This window comes from Microtus ochrogaster, chromosome 7 (genome assembly GCF_000317375.1).
Source record: "Microtus ochrogaster isolate Prairie Vole_2 chromosome 7, MicOch1.0, whole genome shotgun sequence".
NCBI lineage: Eukaryota > Metazoa > Chordata > Mammalia > Rodentia > Cricetidae > Microtus > Microtus ochrogaster.
The window spans coordinates 69,237,219-69,259,199 of NC_022014.1; the positions used below are offsets into that span (position 1 = coordinate 69,237,219).

The 21,981-nt window shown below is 39.9% G+C and overlaps 1 protein-coding gene across 1 annotated transcript in view; it reads left to right on the top strand.

The window, feature by feature from the left end:
- Ca10 (carbonic anhydrase 10) overlaps positions 1-21,981 on the top strand; it is a 478,661-nt gene that overhangs the window by 187,742 nt on the left and 268,938 nt on the right. The window contains exon 3 of the mRNA XM_013347571.2: positions 4,390-4,532. Within this exon, the coding sequence (XP_013203025.1) occupies positions 4,390-4,532 (143 nt within the window). The remainder of the gene's footprint in view (positions 1-4,389; positions 4,533-21,981) is intronic.

Consider the following 21,981-nt stretch of genomic DNA (forward strand, 5'->3'; position numbering starts at 1 on the left):
GTGTGTGTGTGTGTGTGTGTGTGTGTGTGTGTGTGTGTGTGTGAGAGAGAGAGAGAGAGAGAGAGAGACAGACAGACAGACAGACAGACAGACAGCCATAGGAACCAGAAGAGGGTGGTGTCCTTTGAATCCTTTCAGTCTAGAATTACAGACAGTTGTAATCCTGGAAACGGAACACATATCTTCTGCACGAAAAGTGCTCTTAATCTCTGAGCCACCTCTCCAGGCTCTGGAGCACCAGTACCTTTCATTGCACCTTCCCGGGGCTCTGAAGAGGGAACCCAAAATCTTGCCACCTCCCCTGACCTCAACATAATTTTCTCCTCCATCCTTTTTTCTGTGGTATCTCACAGTTGTTCAGTTGCTTTCAAATCCTGCCTTTATTTGACATAGCTGATTTTTGATGTAGTTACATTTGGACTTTCGCCTTTGAAATTGGTTTAAACTGCCAAATAGACACTGATGTTATTCTTGATTGACCAACAGAAATGGAAGCACAAGTCTTGCAAAGGTCAGGGCAATAATGAACTCTGAGCCTCCCTGGGCATATCCCACTGCTTCTGACAGAGCCTCTGAGAGAGAAATATTTTGAGGAGTGGACCTTTTGTGGCAATTGGAGTTTTCAGAGCTGATTCTGGTCTTTTCTCTGTACTTTCTGGCCCCTGCCTGACAGTAAGTATGACTGAGGGTAGAGTACTTTACCCTCTGATCTGCGGCTCCCATGCCATGGATGCACTGAGGTAAAATGATCTCTAGGTGCCTTCTAATTCTGAACAAAATAAAGTATGGTTGATTTAAAAACCAGTCATTCAGTTGTGAGTAAACTCGGTACCCTTTGAGGTGCTGGGCCGATGAGGGACATAATGAGCAAAGGACACTGCTTCTTAGTTACTCTCTGGTTCCTAAGCAGGTGGTTAGAATGAGAGACAGGGGCCTTGATGGTGAAGAGGGGATATAAAACCCTGAAACTGTCATAAAGAATTCCGTGCCCAGTAAAAGCAAAGGCAGATGTTCACATAAAGTTTTTGCTGTTTGTGTTTTTTGTGGGGGGATTTTTTGGGTATGAAGTTTATTAGCAAGGCATGGCAGCATCTGCTCACCCATGGTGTCACACAAAGGCAGCTTACACACTGTTTACGGGGCTAGAATTATTTTTGTTAATGATTTTCATGGGAGAAGATGAAATGCAATGTGCACCAGCTGTAACTGTGTTTATTAAAGCTGCCTTACAGAGAACACACACACACAGACACACACACACACACACACACACATACACACATCCCATAGATAGATTATCTTGATTATCAAAGAGTATAGAAGCTGGAGTAACCACAGATATCAGGAAGGTGAAAAGGGAGACGATGCTGGGGATCTCTAAAAAAGACAATAGTGGGATACAGGTTTCTGAAGAGAAAAATGGAAAAAGAAGCCTTTGATTTGGAAGGGAGAGAGATAAATGACACTAAGTATGTCTGAAAAAGCCATAGGGAGTCATATTGTTTTATGTTTATTTAAAATCATATGTACAGTAGGATCTGGCTTTGTGGGAGCCTAGGCAGTTTGGATGCTTACCTTACTAGACCTGGATGGAGGTGGGTGGTCCTTGAACTTCCCACAGGGCAGGGAACCCTGATTGCTCTTTGGGCTGACGAGGGAGGGGGACTTGATTGGGGGAGGGGGAGGGAAATGGGAGGCAGTGGCAGGGAAGAGACAGAAATCTTTAATAAATAAATAAATTAATTAATTAAAAAATAAAAAAATAAATTGTATGCAATGCATATAAATGTGTGTATACACACATATGTATATTCTACATCTCTCTTTCTTCCTCTCTCTCTCTCTCTCTCTCTCTCTCTCTCTCTCTCTCTCCTGTGTGTGTATGTGTATGTGTGTGTGTGTTTGTGTGTGAATGAAGTTGTGCTATTCAAGGAGATTAATTCTTCACCCAAAAGCCATAGACGATCTTTCAGAAATCGCTGCCAGCCATGAGAAAACTCTTTTCAAATTGTTAAGGAATTACAAGAGACTCCCAAAACAATGTAAGTTATTGCTGTTGCCCTTAGTTGCCTCCTAGAAGTTGAAGATAAGTCCCTGTTTCAGACACCATGGGCACAGGACCCAGAAAGTTTGAGCTGGAAGAAATCTAGAAGCCGCTTTCCTGGGGACTCTCTCTCATAGTATGAAAAGGTGCTATGCCTGTTTTTCGGGGAGGGAAGTAATCAATAGGCCCTAAAGGTGACACCTGTGAATGTCAACAATGACCGGCAGGCAAGACATTACTAAAGGAGCAATAGTAGCACTCATCTCTTTGCAGTAATAGCTGACTAATTGGACGTAAGGCCCACACAACAGGAGAGAAATAATGCCCAGTAATGCAAACCTATCCAGGGCTAGTGAGATCACAGAGAACAATGTACTACTGGCATTTTACTAAACCAAGGCAATTCCTAATTTTATTCTAAGTACTTATCCTTACACACAGAGAGAAATGTTGCTTTCATACCTCAACAAAGAAACTTCTCTTTGCAGCAGATGGAGACCATTACAAAAAGCCTCAGCTGCCACAGCTGATCAACTAGTAGAAAATAACTGATGTTGGGTGCCCAGTCCCAAACAACACAACCTCCACACCTAGTGTGTAAGGTACACTAAGGATGAAAAGTACATTTTTATTGCAAAAACTTCATTAGATATCTTAGTTTTGCTGAGATGTGGCATCGTGTAAACACGTTAGGAAATTTTTGGTGAAACCATAGTTCACACAATAAGAAATGGGGGCATCAAGGAAGCACAAGTCCACAAGGAAGTTTTCCTGCTTCTATTCTTGCTCTTCTTCTCTTCCTTCTTCTCCCTCTGGCCATTGCTGCCATATTGAAAATTGCTCATGTTGAGGAAATGGACTGAAACTCATTAACCTAAAGGGAACAGAGCCACCAGAGGCTCCTTGGAATGGATTAAGTCACATCAGATATAAATCCCACCACATACTGGTGTTGAAGTATTTGTCTGGGAATCTGCTTCTGCCCATTGTTGACTTGAGCTAATAAGGTCATTGAATGTATGGTTTTCGTGGGACTAAACATCCCATCTATCACAGTTCTTCGGAGTTATACAATTGTTTGACAAGTGTTTCCTAGACCGCTCTGTGATTTTGGATTATTCCCATCATGATACGAGCAGGCATGGTGGCCGGTAAGTTAACATCTGCATTCAACCTGAGTTTCTGAGATGGCAAGCACATAAGAAGATTATGGCATGATTGCAATGTTCATCAATAGTCACTATCTGCGGCCACTCCTCTAAGGCAGAGCGGGGTGCACTTCATCAATAGTCTCACCGCACCTTCCAATCAGTCTCAAGTTTTGGTTCACGTTGTTCTTATCCTTTATTCTTTCCTTGAGATTCAGCCTAACCTGGGGCAAAACACTAAGGTAGGACCTCATTCCAAATACTGTGTGTTGATCAGTGGATGAATGACCAAACACTCACGGGGAAAAATGGGGGATGCATGGCTTCTGCACTTCAAGGGGAATACTAATGAGACAGAAAATACTAAAGGTATAGTTTCTTCATGAACATAAACTTTGAGCGTTAACTATTCCTATAACTCCACTAACGGTTAAATACAAGGAAACAAGACTGGAAATCCTATTTTTTAAAATTATACTAATAGGTATTTCTACTGCAAATTTCTACTGAAAGTGAGCTGACAGTTTTCCTTTGGCTATCTGCACTCAGCCCTTGATGTAATTTTTTTTTCCTGTCTCTCAAACAACCACGTTTTCCAGTTGCTGGAACACTAGGTTAATGACACAACGTTGAACCAAACACAGATAGAGTCAAGTTGCTAAGCTCCTGTCTAGTTTTGATTGGAGGGTCATAAAAATAAACCATTCTCTCAGTTTGGTCTTGACAACTCACAGAAAAACACCTTGTGTATGTCAAACGACACTTGCTTTGAAAAGCTTCAGATGCCTTCAAGATTGGACACCACCGGTTCTCACATCATTTCCACCTAGGAGAGGAACAGAGCATCCTCTCTGGAGTTGTTAAATACTTGGTGTACTTTGAACACATTGCAAAGAGGATATGCCTTAAAAGACAATGTTAATACCAAAGCATGAATGCAATAAATGGGCTACAGGGTGTGCATGAAGTTAAGTAAGAAAACCTGACCTTCAGAGATCATGAAGATGATACAGGAGAATTGACCAGGATTGAGGTCTGGGAAAATACCATGGCAACACCTTGAGATGTCCTTGAGTCAGAATATTACTTGACATTCTTGGTTTACCACCTTTTAACTTGGGTTTCTTTTTAATATATTACTTTTTTTTCCCCTACTTTTCCATCCGGCCTAATCCTACAATTTCACTTTACTCCTAGTTCCTTCTTTCTGGGGATTGGTGAACTCAGCTTGGAATCTTTGCTCTGTGGGGAAACGACAGTCACCCGTCAACATAGAGACCAGTCACATGATCTTCGATCCCTTTCTGACTCCTCTGCGCATCAACACTGGAGGCAGGAAGGTAAGGCACAATGCCACAATGTTGCTTCCATGACAATGGGTGATGCTAATTGTCTAGGCTGGCTTTCTGGATCTTGGTTTCTGTGATGATAACAGACCGCAAAAGCATACTTGACAAATATAACTAAGTCCAAATAGTGCTTTTCCTCCTTCATAATCCCATGTGTCTCTCAACTCAAAACCACCAGGAATTTGTTGGTGGTCCTAACCATTGGTATCCTAAGAAGGTCGGAACTCAACGCGGTTGACTCCCTTGCCTACCATGCTGGAAAATCTTTCCTCTGAGATTTCTTCTCTTGGTCTTCATTTAATTGCACTGAAGTAGAAGGAATTTATTTTAACAAAAGTAAAATCAGACGTTTATCATCCTGGGAGGGAAAACAAACAACAATCACCTGAGATGATTTATAAGAAAATCAATAATTAATCTTCCTAGGGGCATCTTGCTGGTTAAGAATCCTCCCTTCTGCCCGGAAATGCTGAGCTATGCTTTGTGATTCCTATTCCAGACTCAGTCTTGGACCTCTCCTCCCTCCCGCCAGGAACACATCCTTAATTTGTGAAGGGCATAGTGCCTTTGGGGGCTGCTCACAGAAAGAATCTGGTATTTCTCTTGCTGGCTTGTTTCTGTTTCACTGCCTTTTACTGTTGGCTAGAATGTTAGAATTGGGGGAAATGCACACGCATAGAAAATTGTGTTTGAAGGTGATTTTGTTGTTGTGAATTCAAGAGAACAAAAAGTTACTTGTGTGCAAAAAAGCTAGGACTGAAATTATAGGTGCCTGTTTTTCCTGGCAGATTCTTCTCCACAACTGGATTGTTCAAGCTCTGCCCCTCTTCCTTCTCTGCAGTCTGTTACCCATCCACACCATTCTATTTGGATGTTCATTTTTACCATTTCTGATATTTTGAAACATGTATTCTACCATGTCATACACACACACACACACACACACACACACACACACACACAATGATGACTCACCAAAAACTTGTTAGCAACTGTACCAGGTTTTGAGCAGCATTGCTGGGGACTGGAGTGGTTCCTTTAGTAGGGGACATGCTTACAGTACCTGAAACTCCAGTGAATGGTAGATGAGGCCAGGCAGAACCCAGGCTGGCTAGCCATCCAGTTTAACCAGAATGGCCAACTGCATGTTCAGTGAGAGACCTTGTCTCAGAACCTAGAGTGGAGTGTGAAAGGCCTCTGGCCTCCACATTCATATATTCAGGTTAGCACATTTGTACACGCAAATGCACACACACATGCACACACATATGTTACACATATACACATGGCTATGAATCATGTTTCCAAGTAGAAAAACATCAAGTCATTGCATATGAGATTGAGACTATTTCGCTGTGCAGTATTTGGATGCTCTTTTAAAAATTATTTAGATCCAGACTGTGGTGGCACACACCTTTAATCCCAGCACTCGGAGGCAGAGGCAGGCCGATCTCTGTGAGTTCGAGGCCAGCTTGGTCTGTAAGAGCTAGTTCCAGGACAGGCTGCAAAGTTACAGAGAAACCCTGTCTTGAAAAAAAAATTGGAAATGATGATTTGGTTTTTTTGTTTTGTTTTGTTTTGAACAAAACCATTCTAATTGCTCCAATGGCAATTATATTTTTATGAATTTTAAAATAATCTCGATACAGCTCACATATACAACTTGTTCTATATAAACTGCTCATTTGAAGTCACAGGCATGTTACTTTTCTGATCAGCATTTATAAGTGAGAGTTTCAGCTTAAGCAAACATTGAATTATCTTTTCTTTGTTGGAGAGGATGACAGGCAACATCCTCTCCATTCATCCTGGGCAAACAGTAACATACACAAAAACACTGAAGACATGTTTGCTGTCTGTGTTTCATGAAAACCGAAACCAGGTGCTTGTGGGTAGAGCAGAAGATGTTGATGAAAGCAGACATCAAGTCCTGAAACTGGTGAAATGGATAATTTCCTAAAAGTTGTGGAATGCCCAGTGTTTTAATTGTATAGCTCTTTCTCCTCCCAGGTGACATTCATTCATATATTTTATCAGTTTATTTATAACAAATGGAATGGTTTTCCTGACGTCTTTCTCAGCATGTTCATTATTGGCAGACCAAAAAAAAAAAAAAGCTTCTGATTTTTCTATTCTGACTTTGCTGAAAATGTTCATCAGATCTAAGAATTTTCCGGTGAAGTCTTTGGAGTCTTTTAAGTATAAGATGATATCATGCACAAATAAAGATACGTTAGTTTTATTTGATTATTTCCATTGTATTTCCTTCACACCTTATTGCTCTAGCAAGGACTCTAACCACAATTTTGAAGAAGTAGACACCTTTGGCTCATCCTTGATATCAAACAAAGTGTTATTAGTATTTCTACAGAGTTCAATGTTGGCTATGCATTTGTTGTATATAATGTATAAGAAGGGAAAACGTGGGGCACCTCAGGGGAGGAAAGAAAACACTGTGTTTTCTCTCATGTGCAGTCTAGACATTGTACACACAAATACACATATGTGTGTATATATATGGGGAGATATTTAGTAAAGGAAGGGGTCCAGTGAGGTGGGTAGGAGTAAGAGGGGTCAATAAAAGGGTGGGCATGATCAATTGACAATGATTTACATACATGAACATGTCATAATGAAACCCACTATTTTGTATGCTAATTAAAATACTATTTTTAAAAGATAGGACAACATTGCAGTATATGTTCAAAGTGATTTTAGGTAAAGTATGCATTGGGAGTAGAAAGGAAAAATGGCAAATTGGCACAGAATGAATGCAGATTCCCTTGGTTGTGTCATCTTAGAAGGAAGCGTTGATATAAAACAAAGAAAGAGCCATTTCCTTCTAATGCATTGGGAAAAAAGAAATCTGTTTCTCATATATTAGAATATTTTTGTTGATTTGGGCCTTTTGTTTGTTTTTCAGAATTTTTTTTTATCATTTTCAGTTCAGTACATTGTACCTGTTCCAAATCAATTTGCAAAGGCATCAGAGTTTGCGATTTTGGAAACATTTGCTGTGACAATGAAAATATTTATATCTGGCATTATTTGTGTTGTCAGAGGTTTGACGAGCTCAGAGCTGGCTGGTGGTGCCCTTTATATTTATGTAAGGCAGGAAATAAAATATACATGAAGGCAGGAGATGAAAAGCCCAAACTTGACAGACAATAGCTAAATCACGTCTCAAGCTTTGGAAAGCTGGTGTTTAATGACTTGTTTTGGAAGTAAGGATTCAGACAGAACACTTCTCTGATTTTTCGACTTTTGCCTTAAAGAAATGTCCAGTTCAAAGGGTTTGAAAATCACCCTGTTAGACGAGATGTTTTGTAGAACTGGGAGAAGGTGCCACTTTTTCAAACCTGAGATCAGTTAGATGTCAGTAGGTTAAATGCACCCCAGTAAGTGTGTTTCATGTCACATTTTTTATCTGTGAACATTATTTCTTCTGGCATTTAAATGTGTCTTTTTTGCACAAAACCATGAAACAGCTCTGCCAAGGGGTCTGCTTATCTTTTTATGTTTATTTTACTTTATCTTATTTAACCCAGAGCTTGGATGAGGGGGATAAGGGATTTTATTAATATAGGCAAGGACTGAAACCAACCCCAAGGTGAGAACAGCCAGGACCAATAATGATTAGATGAGAATTAAAATGTTCTGTAACTTGAATATCACAGAGAAATTCTGCTTATATATGTTAATACATGTATGTGCATGTTCATGTTTGTGCATACGCATGTGTGTACATGTGTGTATTGTGCATGTATCCATGTCCTTGTTCAGGCCAGAGGACAATCTAGGTGTGGTTTCCCCGACGAAGCCCTCCTTGTTTTATCAGACAGATTCCTACACTGGGCTGGAGCTGGCCAAGTAGGCTGGATGGCTGGCAGACCTCATAGAGCCTCTTGTGTCTCTCTCCCCAGCACGGTATTACAAGCACGCATCAGCACACTTGTGTTTTGTTATATATAGTCCTGGGGACTGAATCCAGGCCCCTTTGTGTGTGCAATAAGCACTCTACTTACTGAGCTATCACCTCAGTTCCCAAGAATACGTTTTATTAAATAATAGTCATTTCCTTCACCTTTTGAGTTGCTTATTTAATGATATTTCTTTTTTTTTGTTTTTTTTTTTTGTTTTTTGTTTTTTTTGTTTTTCGAGACAGGGTTTCTCTGTGGTTTTGGAGCAAGTCCTGGAACTAGCTCTGTAGACCAGGCTGTCCCCGAACTCACAGAGATCCGCCTGCCTCTGCCTCCCGGGTGCTGGGATTAAAGGCGTACGCAGCCACCGCCCGGCTCAATGATATTTCATAAGCAATGATTTTCTTCTCTGAGGAGGTAGTCTAAGATAATATGTGAGATTTTTAAAAATGAAACCAAAATAACTGCTGATCGTCTGTGAGTTGCAGGGAGCTGCTTGTTCCTCCCGGCCACTCAGAACCGAAGTAATCACACAGAAACTGGATTAATTAAGTCACTGCTTAGCCCATTAGCTCTAGCTTCTCATTGGCTAACTCTTACATATTAATTCAACCCATTTTTATTAATTTGTGTATCGCCACGTGGCTGTGGTTTACCAGCTAAAGTTTCCTCTGACTCCTGTGGGGCTGCATGGCTTCTCTCTGACTCTGTCTTCTTCTTCCCAGCTTTTGTTTAGTTTTCCCTGCCTGGCTCTGTTTCCCTATAGCTCTGCTAAAGGCTTGAAGCAGTTCCTTTATTTGCCAATGATATTTACAGCATACAGAGGGGAATCCCACATCACCTCTCCTTTCCTGTTTAAATAATAAGGAAGGTTTGAACTTTAACATAGCAAGATTACATACAGCAAAACAAGCATCAAGCAATAATTAGTTACAATGTTTATTTACTTTATCTTTTATCATAACTAAGGAAAACTATAGCTATAAATTTTTCAATTTCATCAAAGACTCCAGAAGGATATAATATTACCTAAGTAAACAGGAAGTACATTGTAAGCAACTTCCAAAACTCTAGAATTGACAGAGACATCTTGCTACCTGGACAGTCACCCAAAGTTCTTCTGTACCATTGGGGCATCTATCTTCAGCCTACACACCCATAGTATTCAGCAGACTTTTCCATGAAGCAGGAAATTTCAAAGACAGTTCCGCCTCTATTGGCAGTTTATCAGTCACTTTCTTCTGTGTCCTGCAGAATGTCTAGCAGACTCTTTCATGAAGCAGGAACCCCAAAGGATCTTCTCACCTTTAGACAAGTTCAGCAGTCATTTCTCTGTGGGTCCTGCATCTCCAGTTCATCAAGCAGGCCAGGAAAGAACAGTTTCTTGCCCAAACGGCTAACCAAGGCTTCCATAAGAAGTCTCTTTGATGCCCATCTTCTTCTTGAAATAACTGGTGCTGCTAGGAGCAGGTATGTCTGATAGTCATGAAAAGTCCTAAGATTTTAAAACATTTTAAATGCCATATTTTGAAGGTCTCTTAAAGATTTGAAGAATGACTATCCATCTGAAATATATCCCTGTACATCTAGAAAATGTACTATGACTACAAGTTTGACTTTTATAGATGTTTCTCATTTATCTATATTTCTTAATTATATATTACAGTTTTAAATGAGCTGGATAAACACAATATCTTAATCAAGATCAGAAATACATATAACAAAATTTACCCTAAATTTCTGTCAATAAACAAGATCCATACCAATGCAAATCTCTATAGCATAACCCCCTTTAAATGTAAACAAACATTTATAGACAATATTTGGGAATACCAAAATAATAACACAGAAGCTATATTAATTAAATCACTGCTTGGCCCATTAGCTCAAGTTTCTTACTGGCTAACTCTTACATATTAATTTAACCCATTTTTATTAATTTGTGTATCACCACGTGGCTGTGGCTTACTGGCTAAAGTTTCATCTGTCTCCAGCATGGCTACATGGCTTCTCTCTGACCCTGCCTTCTTCCTTCCAGCATTTAGTTTGGTTTTCCCCTTCTAGCTCTGTTTCCCTATAGCTCTGCTATAGGCCCAAAGCAGTTCCTTTATTAATCAATGACATTCAAAGCATACAGAGGGAAATCCCACAGCATCTATGGGTACAGAAAATATCAGGTTCCAGTGGCCAGTTCAAAATCCAGGGTCACACAAATGGCTCTGACTAAATTCGGTGGATCACAAACAAAGTATAAAGACTTGAGTATGAGACAGGGTCCTATAAGGAGGAAGGGACACTGATGAGGTTGAGAGTGACTAGAACATATTATATACATGTATGAAGTTATTGAAGAAAATTAATAAAGTACTTTTAGTATGATCCCCTTAAACCAGTCTTGAACTAATAAATCTATTCTATATAAAGTTACTAAATCAACTCATGAATTTTAACAATTACTGGCAGATTTTTTTCAAGACTTAAAGTCAATTTTGCATAAATACAGTGGTTAGTTTTGCACTGTAGTAACCACTGTACTTGTACAATTTAAGGGAGGAGAGATTAATTTTGACTCACAGTTGTAGGAAGTTTTCAGCCTACCATCAGAGTCTTCTTTTTAGCTTGCCTCTGTTCTTCTGAGCAAGAGTGGCTCTCAGCTTTTATTGCATACTCTGGCTGGGAGGAACCTAGTGGGTCTGGTCTGTTTCAGGTACTTCCTGAAGCTCTTTTGAATTGTTTACCTTCCTGATTGAGGAGCATTCCTGTGGAATGGAATGTTTCATTCTCCAAGGAAACTGTTACACAACAATATCACACACATAGTCACACACACACAAGCATGCATATGCACACACACACACCAAGCAAACAACAAACATTTAAGTATGATATTTGCAGCCACTGTAATTCAGCTGCGTATCATCTTTCTAAAGACATATCCTGCATATGCTTTCTGTGTATCTCTTGTACCAAGTGAGGCTATGAGGCTATCGTACTCATTTTTTCTCTGAATGTATGTCACTGGAACCAGTGTTTTGGCAACAGTGTACCCTTCACTTGGCATGACTGAGGCCTTTATACCCTGCCTCTTTAATATCCACTCCCTGTGACTTCATGTGCCACGTCCACCATGAAATTCTCTTGATCTCTGACTGATGATCAAATCCTTCTTCATTTGGCTTAAGTACTTCACTAATATTTTCTTTAGGACTTGCTTTATCATCTGTGGTACTTTGTCCATGCATAAGGAGCTTCTTGGGATAAATAGGTTTTTATATTTTCATTTAGATCCCTGAGATTTATTAGTGTAATATTATCATCTATTATCAATGGGAGGATTTATGTGGACTTATTCAAGAGTTGTTATGATTCAAAGTGAGAAAAATATGGGATGCTTTCATGATGAATGGGACCAATGTCATCAACAGAATATGTTACTAAAACTAAATTTCATGTATTGTAGTTGTCATGAGATGTTGGAAAACATAGGGAATGCGAATTGCATTTATAGGTGCGATCTTCCACTGTTACATTTTCCCATGAAGCTCATAGCCCAATTGAGCTGACCACGAATAATTATTGATATCTTTGGTATATATCACTGTGTCCTGAGACCTTTTTTGTCTGAGTTATTTCCAGTCCTCCAAAGATTTTTAGATTTATTTGGAGGGAAAATATACATGGACAGAAGGTACATGGGAGTAATTAGTTTTTAAAAACTATTTGAGATAATAGTAAAACAGATACTAAAGAAACGATGAAATTATTAATTAGCAAGTTAATCATTTGGCCATTAATTTTGAAGGGGGATAGGAAGTTGTGTTAGATGAACCAAGCTTTATGGAAGTGATGGAGAAAGAGGTAGCATTAAAAGGGCGACTACAATAAAACAAAGCCTTCAGAAAAGCCTTTAAAATGTCAGATGCTCTGCAGATTACTCCATCATGATCTGACTCCCTTGCTCCTATATTTCCTCCTCCCTCTCTTTGATTAGATTCCTGGGTCTTGGCATGGTGCTTGGTTGTGGATCTCTGGATTCGGTTCCACCAGTTGCTGGATGAAGGCTCTATGATGATAGTTGGGGTATTTACCAATTTGATTATAGGCCAGTTTGGGCTCCCTCTCCACCATTGCTAGGAGTCTTAGCTGGAAGTGAGACAGGGAGGGGGCAGAAGGAGGGGAGAGAGAACTGTGGATGAAATGTAAAATAAAATTAAAAAAATAAATTAAAAGAAAACATGTCGGATGCTCTGACCCCAAGTATGCAAAATTAAAAAAATGTAAAGACGGATCCAGGTTTTCATGTGAATGAGGTTGCTGTGGCACTGGATTTTACTGAATACTATGATGAACATCCACAGATAATGCTTCTCACCTGGTTAAAACTCATCAAGCTGCTTAGAAACACCATACACTTTTTACACAAAAACCCTGATGTGGAAACTGTATGTACATGGTTTTATATATATTTACAATATAGAATAGTTCTTTAGCACCAGCCCTGTTGAAAAGTACATGCACTTCTTACTCATCCGTATTTTGTCGTTTTCACATACTGATGACGTCTTTGCTCTGAAAAAAGCAATGAGGTGTCTACTTCCTGAAATCTAACTTGAAGCAACAAGGAAAAGGTGAGTGATGTGACATAGACAGTGAGGAAATATGAAGGTATGGTGGATAGTATATCAGAGAAAGCTATGCTTGCAGTCGGATGTGGATATGGAAACTTCAAAGGGCAGAATTTTAAACCATCATACTTAAAATGGAGACACGATCTCATTACTCCATAGAAGATAACACTAGGCGATTGGGTGGTTCTTAAAAAGAAATTATAGTAATATGATTGCAAATGGCGGTAGCAGAGAAAGAAACGGGTAGAAGTGAAAGATGTAGACTAGACTGCATGGGGAGTTTTGACAGAAATAACATTTCTGAATGACACGTAAGAGATGTGAGAGGAGGGCTTAGAGCCAAGGAAAAGGATGAAGGGAGAAATGATTCATAATCTTAGTGAATAATGTCTAGAATAAATGGATGCTTCCAGGTAATGAGGGAGATTTCGAAAGTTGAAGTTAGAGGAAATAGAAGCAGTGACAACACATTGATGCCCATTGAGAAAGGGGTAGGTGGGGAAGAGATGTCCATAGATAAATCATATTGAGACCAGGGTTTGAGTTTCATATTGCCACCTATTGGCCATGTGTGAGAACTCAGCCTTCTCCCAGCTTCATATATCATACTGACATCCACCTTCTACAAGAAAAAACACATTTGTTAGGCAGGCTAAAGGGTAAGCTATCAGACATCAGTAAGTAAAAACATCCTATACAATTGTTATCTGATATCAAAGGTACTGTCGTTGATGTTAGTAAAAAAAACAGCTTAGCACACATCTGAATGTCTCTGTCAAAGATGCTAATGCTCGTGTTAGAGTTGGTAACAGATGTGTCAAGTTCTTCAGATAATAGATGAAGAATTCAGAGACACCTTGTTAGTGGCTCCCAACCCTAGAGAATGAAACTCCATGAGCATGAAGGGTAACACTTTCCCCTCATGATATATTTCTAAAAAGAACCACAGATCTAGATGGGCACAATAGGCTGTAAAATTGCTATGTGTGAGAAATATGGATGAAATGCATGAAAATATGCTTCTTGTGAGTAAAGATCCTGGAAAAGTTGCCAGGATAATTCAGCATGATTACTTAGGGCACGGAACTCTACCTTTATGAGTGTGACCCTGGCTGTGAAATACCCTTCACTAAGAGATGTTCTAGAAGTGAGAACTTACAATGCTGAAGTTGATTCAGTACTGGGAAAGTCATTGAGAGAGAAGTAAAGAAAAGGAGCAAAGAGATTACAAGAAGAATGGGCATGTTGACATCTAAGTTTTTCCTGTCCTAACTTCCCTGATGTGGGATGTCCTTCTGTATATGTGTTGCTTTTATTGGTTAATGAATAAAGCTGCTTTGGCCTATGGCAGGGCAGAATATAGCCAGTCTAGAAGAGATAAATAGAGAGAGTAGGCAGAGTCAAGGAGACACCATGTAGTTGCCAAAGAAGGACACACCGGAACCTTACTGGTAGACCACAGCTTAGTGATACTCAGATTAATAGAAATGGGTTAGGTTAAGATGTAAAAGTTAGTTAATAAGAAGCCTGAGCTAAAAGACCAAACAGTGCTGTAATTAATATAGTTTCTGTGTGATTATTCAAATCTAGGAGGCAAAAAAAAATGAATGTCCATTTACACTTCCCATCCATTTACCCAGCCACCCATCCACTTATCTATTTACCACCTATCTGTCCATCTATCCATCCATCCACCCATCCATCCATCTGTCTGTCATCTCTCTGTGTATTTTAAGTTTTATCTATTCTATCTTCCCATCCATCAATCTATTTATTCATCCAAACCTCGATTCACTCATCTATCCATCTATCATACATCTGTCTGTCTGTCTGTCTGTCTGTCTGTCTGTCTATCTGTATATCTCTGTTCTATGTATATATCTATCAACTTATCTGAAGGGAAACTATCTTAAGTAGTAATTTCAAATGCTTTATGATTGTTCTTTTCCTATGCATCCTCAGCTAAGCAGAACTAGCCCTGGTGTTTACAAGTGGCCTAGGCAAGCTTTCAGTTCAAAACAGGAACCAGAGCTGTGTGGAAATTGAATGGCCTTCTGTTACACTGAAACCACAGAAAGTCAGAGTTCTGACAAGCACAAAGGGCCATTTGAGATTGTTGAACACATTGAATTCAGATGAGAATTTTGAGTTCATCCTTCCCACCTGGGATTCTGGCAGCTCTATAGTGGTTAGACAGGGCACAAGAAATGTATTTTCTTGAGGCTGACCCTGGAATAAAGATATAATGAGGATGTTACCCCTTCCTTAAGAAAAATTCCCTTTGAAGCACTAGTTTCAGATTGGAAAAAAAAATGCATTGCTTTCTTTCTTTCTCTACCAAAATTACTTCTCAAAATTTGCAAATGCAGAACTCTCTCTCCTTGAGTATAATTTCCTTATGATTGGCTGGAGTGGACAATTCAGGGCAAAAGGCATGTTGCCCAAGAAAATGTTTCGATTAATGATAAATAAATGAAGCCAAGGAAATTGTGTTTGTTCTTGGAGTAGTGCTTTCAGAATTGCAAGTTTTCAGTGGATAGGAATGCGGTAATAAAAGATGTGCTAAATGGGGAAGACTCAGGTGCTGTGTTCTGAGTCAGAGTATAGACTCAGTTCAGAGTTGCTCTGTGACGGGTACCATTGCCATCCCTAAGTCTGGGCTGAGGGTTACTTCTCACTGTCTTGGCAGCCCCTTGTGCTGTTTACCTTTTAATATCATTCAGGAAATCAATGCAGGCATTAGACAAGTCTCCCAAGGAAACACCTGGCTGTGGGCTTTCATGGTTTATAAATGCATCTAATTCTCATCCCAACCTTCTGGCTAGTAATCCTTTTTCTTGCTTCCCTCTTCTGTTTCTTTCTTTCTTTTTTTCTTTGGTTTCTCGAGACAGGGTTTCTCTGTGGCTTTGGAGCCTGTCCTGGAACTAGCTCTGTAGACCAGGCTGGTCTCGAACTCACAGAGATCCGCCTGCCTCTGCCTCCCGAGTGCTGGGATTGAAGGCGTGCGCCACCATCACCCGGCAGCCCTCTTCTGTTTCTTGTTCCTTTCTTCCCTCTATATGTCTCATCCTTTCCCCTGTTATCACTCAATTTCTCATTCTTGTTCACATCCATTTCTCTCACATGAGATATCCTCTTCTCTCTCTTTCATCTCTCACCATCTCTCTTAATCTTCTTCCTCCTCTTCTGATCATGAATACACATGACCAAGAAAACAGTACCTTCTCCTTTGTGTACCACCAAGGAATGAGTTCTCATTTCACAGAACATTGTAATTAAATATATAATGATCCATAACTATGTGATCTTGAAGATGATATTGAATGGGCAGGGGAATCCCAGTCACCCAGAAACTGAGAATAATTTCCTTAAGAGAATATAAGAAATATTAAGACATAATATTTAATCATACAATGTTGAGTTTAGAGAGCATAAATAATTGAGTATCTGATAGATAATCAGACTTAATTTTTCTGATGAAAATTGAGTGTAATATAGATAAAATTTTACTAATGCTTCATACAATATTAAGAGTAACCCACCTCTTTATGATAGATTTTAATGCCGTCCTTATGGTGTAGAATGCAGGATACAAGACCCAAACTGCAGATGATGTCAGGAGCAGAGCCATTCAGCACATCGGCTCTTCTGTAGGTGCCCAGCTTCATCCTGTTGATGTCAGCAACCTCTACTTAATGTGTTACATCATTTGCTGTATTGACTCAGATCTTTCTCATATGTAACATTTAGTATGACATTAGTCATTTCTGGATGCCAACCTTGCAGCTCACATACTCTAAGGCATACACAAAACAAGTGTAATGTCATCTGATGTGGGTACATGACTTCATTTTTATTAGGAGTTGAACACATTTTACTGAGTTATACCTGATAGACACTTATAAAGCTAGCAGCATCTCTCCTACTCCAAAATATTATGTTAATGTAAAAAAAATCCCATTATATCTAAGGACCAGAGCTTCCTTAATTTCTACTTTCCCCTGTAATATTCATAAAATTAAATTTTAATTGTTTTAAAACTATTTCATGTGTATGGAGGTTTGCCTGAATGTATGTCTGTGTACCATGTGCATGCAGGGTGCCCCTGGAGGCCAGAGAGAGCGTCGGATCCTCTGCAACTGGAGTTACAAAAGGTTATGAGCCACCATGGGGATGCTGGGAACTGAACCTAGGTTCTCTTAACAAACAGCAAATTCTTTTAGCCGCTGAACTATCTCTCAGCCTCAGTAACTAATTTTTTAAAAACCGAAACAAAGTAATTCTTTCTTTACTTATTAACTAACTAGCTATTTTCATTGTTTTTCAAGACAAGCAAGGTATGCAAACAACTCAGGTTATCTTGAAGGAAAGAAGTAAGCATTACTTGATACATGTTTTTATTTACTCTTTGGCTGTTAGATAAGATTGAATATAAAAACCAGCTCAGTGTCTGTTGATCATCATTCTGAAATTATTAGTCTGAAATTATTCACAGTGTGTAAAATGGGATACAATAGAATTGGAAGAATTATCAATTCCAAATCAGCTCTGTCTCCACAGCCTGATGATCTCTAAAACCAGATTTAGAATGATGCTCTAAAGAAGTGCTCAGGAAAAAACTACATGGAAACAGGGGAAGTGAGTCCTGGAGAAACTTAACCAAGACATGAGTTGAACAAGACTCTAGTCAAAGCATCAGCTCACAGCCACCTCCTGTGTGTAGCATCAGGGAACTCCTACCCTCATGCCTAGGGACTAGAGCACTAGTCTCTAGTGTATTCTACAAGGATCCACCACCCATAGTATTTACAAGCAGGTAATATTTATATATGGGGGAACCAGTGGTGTTAGCTTATACAATTTTATAGTTATCTTTTTCTCCTTCCTCCATTTCCTTTCTTTATGCTTTTTTTTCCTGAGTCTCAATTTGTTAACTTTTTGGCTATTCTTTAATATTTTTATTTGTATTTTTAAAAGAAAACAAACTCTTTTTTCATTATACATACCAATCCAAGTTCTCACTCCCTCCCCTTCTCCCACTCCCTCCTCCTACTCTTCACACCCCACCCCCTATCCACTCCCCAGAGAGGGTAAGGCACATTGCTTTGGGGAAGGTCCAAGGTCCTCCCTACTATGTCTAGGCTGAACAAGGTATCCATCCAAAGAGAATAGGTTCCCAAAAAGCCAGTACAAGCAATAGAGATAAATCCTGGTGCAACTGCCGGTGCCCCTTAGTCTTTGGCAATTTTTTAAAAGAAGGAATAGAGCATACTGTGAGCATCTTCACTGCCAATAACCATCTTCATGACTCCCAGTAGTCTTGCTAAGCAACTCTTTCCTCAATTTGTTGCCCTCCTTCCTTCTTGCATATTTTTCTAATGCAAGTCTTGTGCAAGTAATCTCATCTACTGTGTACCAGTGATTGTGATGGCCTTGCTACATCTAGAAGACAGCATCTTGTGGCATTCTTTTCCATCCTCCAGCTCTCCTTCCTTCTACCCTCTCTTCTGTGATGTTCCCTTATCCTTCGAGAAAATCATATAGACACCCTGCTTATGGCTGAGCACTTGTTATCAGCACTTTGACCAGCTGTAAGGCTACATTAACTACTTCCCTATGCAAACAGAAGCTTCTGTGACCAGGCTGACAGCAGCACTGGTCTGTGGTCTCAAGACCCAGGCTAACAGCATCTCTGGTCTATGTATATAAACATAAATTTTCGAAGGTAGCCTGGCTACATATCCAGTTAGCAGAACACGAGTAATATGTTATTCCCTAGAGCCTGAGTCTCCAGCCGTAGGTTTTTGAGCAGATTTACAGTACCACAGGACCAGGCTTGTGCTTAGTCTTATTCAACAGGCCTCAAATTCAATGAGAAAGTAGTTGATCATTCCCAGGACAGTCATGGCACACTATTAGACCAACGGGCACATCTTTCCCGGCACATCAGAACTGCAGCATGCAGGCTTCTCAGAATGACAGTTGATGACTTTTCTCCTCTAGCAGCTTTTATGACTGCTAGGTAGCCCTTTATGACTCCCCCCACCCCCCGCTAGCAACCTGGATAGCACTTACCTTCTCCCAGCCAGTACTAGTGAGCACAGAAGTTTCTGGCTCAGCTCCTGCTTGATTTCTTGGTGTGTATGATGTCTTCAGAGAGTTTTAACTAGAGCAGCAAGATGGAAAGGGAAATGTCAAGTATCCTTGTTTGTAGATATAACCCTAGAGACTCCATCAGAGAAATCTTAGCACCGTAAATGCTTTGGATAAAGTGATGGGATACACAATTAATATACAAAACTTGGTAGCCTTCCTATATATTAATGACACAAGACTGAAAACCAGAGGAACATCATTCATAATCACATCAAAAGTAATTAAACTATCCTACACCAACTTTTCAAAGCCCATTTTGTGTGTCTTCCCACCTCCGTTATCAGTGATATCAAGTTGGCAACTTAAACACATCACAACAGAAGTGTTCACACCACAGGAATCTGTGAATGCTATGCATCTGGTGGCATGTTTTTCTAACATACTGGCTGATTCAAATCTACCGGCATAGCGATGCTCTTAGGAGTCAGGGTAATTCCCAGAGTACTACAACCAATGCTTACAGAGGCTGGGGAACCAGTCCAAATGAATCACCAATAATGATGATTGTAGCTGAAAGTGAAAAACGTTTTAGATTTATCAGAACTGTACTTAGCAGGAATGAGTCTAGAGGCCACAGGATGGCTGGCTACGGAAAGCTGCAGGCTGAGTTGCTTACATTCGGGATCCCATACTCTCCAACTCCAGTTTCTGTGGCCTGCTCCACAAAGTCTGGAGGGTGGAGGGAGCGTAAGGTTCTGTGGGAATCTTGCTGCTCTAACCTTCATTCTAACGTCTCTATAAAAATTTCTCTTCTTCCTTCCTTCCTTCCTACAAGCCATATTCCTCCATATCTTTATCAATGTAAGCTTTTGATACTCCATAACCTGAATGTTCCTGAACTGCTTTATAACCTCAGGTGCCCACCCCTACCCTTGCCCAAGCTTCCTCTCAGTGACACTATTCTTCCCACAGCATGGCAAGCGGCGCTGGAAATGCCTGTTCTTGGCATGTTCCAAAGCACAAAGCAAGGAGGGAGGCATCTCTTAGGATTTTCTAAACAAGAGATCTTTATCCTACACACTGTCTTTTAATGATTACATCACAGTTTCTGAGCCCCCAAAAAAGTTAAGATTAAAAGCATTATGAGGAAGTGAGGGAATGGCGCTTCACTAGGCAGCTTTGAGCCCATGCCATTCAATCAATTCAAAGCATTACTGGGCATTTTCCTCAAGAGTGAAATATACGACAACTGCCAAGATTTCCTTTTGTGATTACAAAAAGGACAGATAGTGGAGCAAGCCATATTTCAGCACCGCAGGGATCTAGAAAAAATTAACTGCTAAAAACGGCCCAGAAGGAATGAATAGCAATAAGACATCAATGTCATCCATGTACTGATTTGTGATGGATTTCCAAAAGGCTTAGTGCTATGATGCTGTGATATATAGGAGCTTCCTGAAAGTTAATGACTGTGAGTTATCCACTTGGAAGAGCGTAATGGGGAAAAGTAAGTGGTCACGGATTATATATAAACAAGTAGCAATATTAACATAGTCATGCTGTTCTGTGTGTCCCATGTTGTTGCCCTCTATAACTTAAAAAGAATATTGAGAGCCTAGTGATGATGTGAGAAAGTTAGATGTTACACAGATACTCTGGCTTACACGTCTGGGAAGGTTTTTAGTTCGCCATTTAGTAGATTGGGATCAATGAATATGCCTATGTTGATCACCTTTGCACAGTGAATTAATAACAGCCAGAGTTCTCTGATGGATGCATTCAAGAGGGAGCAGCAAAATCTGTTTAGATGAGCAAATGGTGTCTGCCGGTTAAGATGTTGTCTGGTATTTGCACATGAATTTGTGCTTTAAATAACTGATAGAAGGCATAGGGCCTGTATGAGGTTGGTTCTTTCAATCTAAAGTCTAGGTTCCTTTTGACCCAATAGTGTGTGTGTGTGTGTGTGTGTGTGTGTGTACATGTGTGTGCAGGTTCACATATGCATTTGCTCATAAGGCCAGAGGATACCATTAGGTGTCATTTCCTAGAAGGCTCTTTTCACCCTGGTTTTTTGAAACAAGGTTGTTCATTGGTATAGGCTAAGGTAGCTGGCCAATGAGTCCCATGGATCTGCCTGCATTAAAATCAGAACTGTGCACTGCCACACCCAGTAATTTTTATACCGCATCAGACTGTGTGTGGTTACAACAAAGTGCATGATAAACAGAAAGCCCTTACTAATGCTTATTGCATAAAATAATAAGTAGATACGTGGAAAATGTCTCAAGTTCTAGTGTTAGAAAAAGATGAGGAAAGGAAGAGAAAATGTGACTACCTCCTAAATCCACCTACATGTATGCATTTTGTCATACACCTTCCTTGTAAAGGCCAGGAAATAGAAGTGTAAAGATGTGCAGAATTACAAAGGGTTATAGAGCTGGCTCCAAAATTTCATTCCTTCCCAAATGTTATACTGAAGCTGAATGTGGACAAAGATAGGCCCTGTCTATCTCAAAGGTTTAGGAAGACCTGGGCTTGACGAATCCTTCTGAGAGTCCTTCCAAGACTTCTTTGACCCAATTTTCTTCTCTTTGCCATGTTTTGAGAACATAATGGAAAGTGAGTATTCACCTGTCTTCCCACCTTTCAGGCTGGTTTTAGTGTGTGTGTGTGTGTGTGTGTGTGTGTGTGTGTGTGAGAGAGAGAGAGAGAGAGAGAGAGACAGAGACAGAGACAGAGACAGAGAGAGGGAGGGAGGGAGGGAGAGAGAGAGACAGAGAGAGAGACAGAGAGAGA